This window comes from Diabrotica virgifera, chromosome 4, assembly GCF_917563875.1.
Source record: "Diabrotica virgifera virgifera chromosome 4, PGI_DIABVI_V3a".
Classification (NCBI taxonomy): domain Eukaryota; kingdom Metazoa; phylum Arthropoda; class Insecta; order Coleoptera; family Chrysomelidae; genus Diabrotica; species Diabrotica virgifera.
Genome location: NC_065446.1, coordinates 137663803 through 137668652, shown reverse-complemented (window position 1 = coordinate 137668652; position 4850 = coordinate 137663803). Strand labels below are relative to the sequence as shown.

General features: G+C 34.6%; 1 protein-coding gene across 1 annotated transcript; it reads right to left on the bottom strand.

Annotated features, from left to right (window-relative positions):
• Nucleotides 1-252: 252 nt before the first annotated feature.
• LOC126883669 (uncharacterized) lies at nucleotides 253-3200 on the bottom strand. Its single transcript, XM_050649327.1, has 2 exons — nucleotides 2218-3200; nucleotides 253-262 (listed from the first exon to the last, which is right to left on the bottom strand). The coding sequence occupies exons 1-2, from the start codon at nucleotides 3198-3200 to the stop codon at nucleotides 253-255; spliced, it is 993 nt and encodes a 330-aa protein (XP_050505284.1).
• Nucleotides 3201-4850: the final 1650 nt, after the last annotated feature.

Below are 4850 nucleotides of genomic sequence, written 5' to 3'. Positions count from 1 at the left end.
CTTTGTCCATATTCAGCTGGTTACCCAATTATTTTCTCCTCCTTAAATATATATATATATATATATATATATATATATATATATATAATAATAATAAAATAATATTTCACAGCTGCATATATATATATATATATATATATATATATATATATATATATATATATATATATATATATATATATATATGCAGCTGTGAAATAAGTGTACTCTTTTAACTAAGTTTCAAGCTTTCGAAAATGTTTATTTTCATCATCAGGAATAACTGAAATAAAGTGTTACTGTTAGTACAGCATCCTCGAAAACATATAGTACAAGGTGTGAAAGTTTAAAAACTTACGTTATTGAGATTTGCTTTCCGTGGATGTTATACTCACAGGTGACAAATTCACGCACCACTCATTGATTGAGTCAAATATTAAAAAATACAGGGTGTAAAAGACCAAATTGACAAATTATTTTCTACACTAACACATAAGAAAAAGACAATTAAAAAGATTTACATGCCACGTGTGCCGCCAAGTGTTAAATGTGAGGTTAGAAGTAAATGTCATTCCTGGACATACGCAAATTACACCACTTCCTCTTTTTTCTTTGTCTTATGTAGTACTAATACTTTAAGAATACACATCAAAAATTTACCAGAATTTTGTTTGAAGTTGAAAACCAAAATCATAAATAATTTACATTTCAGTGCACTGAAAGCTGGAAACTTTACAATGAATCAGTTGTTGAGACATCATTGAAATGAGGATAGTTGTCTAAAAATAATAGATATGAGTAAATAGAGCTTAATTGATTTATGTCACTCCTCTTATTTATTGCATTAGAATTTTGTGAAATGAAAGCCATCTCTAAGAACAGTTTTTGAGTATAGTCGGATTCAGAAGCTAAAACTCTGACCGATTCGTAATTCATTTTGTGATGTTCTTTATTAACATGTTCGGCAAGAGCAGATCTTTCAAGATATAATCTGCTATCACTGCGGTGATTAATTAAACGACTACCTAAACTGCGTGCGGTTTGTCCAACATATACCAAATTACAGTTGTTACAGGGAATCTGGTAGACAACGTTAGAATAATCCCTAATGTCACTCTTTTCCTTAACCTTTGGAAATGTAGATCTTGATGTTAAAGATGTTTTAAAGGCTATTTTCAAGTTAGGGATGTCTTTAAACAGTCTAGCCAGTCTGGGTGTTATGCCTTTAACGTATTTTAAAGAAGTATATAAACAATTGGCATTTTGTTCTCCTCTTGCAACAGTAATTTGCAACTCATCATTATGGCGTATTATGTCAGGGGTCAAACTGAATAATATCTTGGTGACTAGGTGTTTTGGATAAGAGTTGTCGATAAAAAGATTAGACAGGATTCTCAGGTTCTTCTGATGGCAAGAAGGATCACTGATAGCTATGATTCTAACCTTCATTTTCTTAATCAAATTTATTTTTATTGAGTGTCGATGATATGACCAATAGTTAAGAAGACGTCCAGAACTATGAGGTTTCTATGCCAGTCAATTCTCAGGGAGTTGTTATGGGTTCTAACGAACCGGGTATCAAGAAAGGGGACTGAGTATAGATCATCCTCATGTTCAATTGTGGACTGTAATAGAGGGTCATAACTATTGAATACTTGTAACATTTCAGCTGATCTATTGCTAGGAATAGCGAGGATTAAGTCATCCACATACTTTTTAACAAAAGGAATATAGAAGGAAAATTCTGGGATCACCATATCCCGTAAATGATCCATCACATAACAGACCAAAATGGGAGAAATAGTACCTCCCATAGGAGTCCCTTGTGTTTGTCTAAACACAGTATTATTAAATGTGAAGTAGGTGTTGTTAAAAAAAAAACATGAGTTTTTTTGAAAGATTCCAAGCTAATATTGCAATGAGAACTAATAAAATTCCAATTGTTTTCAACAGCTATTAAGGCTGCATCTAGATGTACATTAGTGAACAAAGAGACTACATCCAGACTGATAATAACATAGCCTTCAGGTAAATGATAGTTGTTAAAGCTGTTAAAGACATCAAATTAATTTTTTTACGTAATATTCATTAGAGACATATGCATTGGTCAAAATCTCAGTCAAAAAAGATGCTAATAAATTAGTAGGAGAACCAATGCATGTAACAATGGGACGTACCGAAAGCTGTGGTTTACGAATCTTAGGTAAAGCGTAAAATTTTGGTATGACACCCTTATACCCTGTTAATTTTTTCTTTGTATCATCATTTATTTGTCCTGAACTGCATAATTCCTTGATGAGGTTGTTGCATTTAGTTTGAACAGTATTAGTTGGATCTCTGTTCAATCTCTCATATATATTATCAGAATTTAGCAATTCGAGACATAGATCTAAGTATCTTTGCCTCTCCAGAACTACAGTTACATTCCATTTGTCAGAAGGCATGCCAATAATGTTAGTGTTTTCACTAAGAAACTTACGAGTTTTATGTAACATAGCTCTGTAGAAATTAAAGCTACTTTTACTGTTGTTTTTATGTACATAATCAGTTATGATGTACGTAGATTTAGCTACTAGTACGTCCCTCAGTTGTGCATCCGTGACAGAGTGCATAATTGTTTCAACGTCAGCCCACATATCCCTGATAGGGATATCTTTCCCTACAATAGGTTCTATACTGAACCTGGGACCCAAAGACAAAAATCTAGAAATATCATCGGGTAAAGTTGCATTGGAGAGGTTCTTAATCCAACCCGGTTTTGTCTTTAGTTTCAAGTTCAGTTCTTGATTAAATAATCTATTATATTTGTTAGTATTTACTAATTTGGTTTTATGAAAAGTTTTGTTATATAAAACTTGTTGTTTACTAGAAAAATTGTTAAAAATGAATTCAGAAGTTAAGTCAATGATGTCTCTTTTGAGTTTCGATAAATTAGACTCTAAATTACGAATGACTTTAATGCAATTAGAAATTTCTAAATTCAAAATTCTGTTTTCTAACCTGGTAAATTGTAAAGCATCCTTGTTCGACTTGATGTCCTGTCTTTGTAACAACTTTGTGATGGATGAAGTGGAGTGTATGATATGTGTAGGTGAAATGTTAGATAAAAAACATCTCTTATTGTATTCTCTTGCCAATTTTTGTTTAGTCTTTGACCAATCCTTGAGTGCCCGTACAGCGAGGTCACCATAGCGATATGCGATGTTCTGATAGAATCCCATGCCTTAAAAAGAAAAGGAAAAAGAAGTCTTTGCTGACAACGTAGAAAACGGAATTCTGAGGTTATTGGGATATGCAGCGGTGAAATAAGTGTACTCTTTTAACTAAGTTTAAAGCTTTCGAAAATGTTTATTTTCATCATCAGGAATAACTGAAAAAAAGTGCTACTGTTAGTACAGCATCCTCGAAAACATATATTACAAGGTGTGAAGGATTAAAAACTTACGTTATTGAGATTTGCTTTCCGTGGATGTTATACTCACAGGTGACAAATTCACGCACCACTCATTGATTGAGTCAAATATTAAAAAATACATGGTGTAAAAGACCAAATTGATAAATTATTTTCTACACTAACACATAAGAAAAAGACAATTAAAGAGATTTACATGCCACGTGTGCCGGCAAGCAGGGCCGGACTGGCTCATGAAAAAGGCGCCAACCCAAATTCTAAAAAAAGCGCCAACCTAATATCTAAATAAAGGCGCCAGACCCCCTCCTAAGATTTTACATCAAACTTTTTATGCAAAGTAAATCAATATTACTCGTGAATTTTTTTTAAGTTTAATTTTAATTTAACTCCATGAAGTAATGTACTATTTTTATTGGGAATAGTAAATTATATTAAGATGCCACAAAAATATAGCTTCAGTTTCCCAGTATCCCTTTTAGTCCGGAGACATTGGAGTGAGTCATCAGTGGTGGTGCAGCTGAAACAAACTATGAATGAATGAGATGATATGGAACATCATCAACTACACCAACATCAGTAGTGAAGGAAACAAAAGCCAAGTACTTAGCAAAGAGGAAAAGAAGAAGGAGGAAACTATAATCTTCGGAAGAAGAGGGTCTTCGGTTAGAAGATATCCGGTCAGGGGTAGGGACCTGACCAAGACGGATCTTCCAGGGGAGGCAACCTTGCAAAGGAGGTCCTCACTTAGGGAAAAAGATCTAGGGAGAAGGAGGAGAACTCCGACATAAGACTATGGCAAAAACAATGGAGAAACGAGAGTTACAAATAATTTAGTGAGACTAATGTCTGACCATACAAACACGAAGGTCGAGATCAAGAATGATGTATAAACCTTAACAGTGTCACCGAAGACATGGAGAACACTTTCAGACAAGTCACCCTCGACAGCATTGAGAAACGAGATAGAAAGTGGAGAAAACCGGCGAGGAAGGAAGGACTAAGGAGACGGCAAGCGTGTCCACACCGATGGACTTCAAAAGTTCTTCCCCGAAAAACTTAGTGAAAGAGAGATAGAAATGATCGCAACGTTCCCGAACTCAGGTGAAAGAGGCTTTGAAAAAATAAACGACATTATAAAGTCGAATGGGAAGAAAATATCTATATGCGGTTGCCAAAACGGGAAGAGGAAATAAATATGCAGGCGACTTAGTAGTGGTCATGGAACAAGGACTTTCCGGTGAGGGGAAAAGGTACCACGACCTGATAAGGGAAAAATCGGTAGTATTTGCAGAAGGTACATACAGCCCAGGAGATGTGAAGTACCTTTAACTTAATACTATGACCACAATTACAAGAAAGGGTCAGGAGGAAGGGAACAGGGGAAATCGTCAGACTATTTTCATGGTTCCTGTAGAGAAATGGGTGACAGGGATAAGAGACTACTGGCAATTCTTTTGAA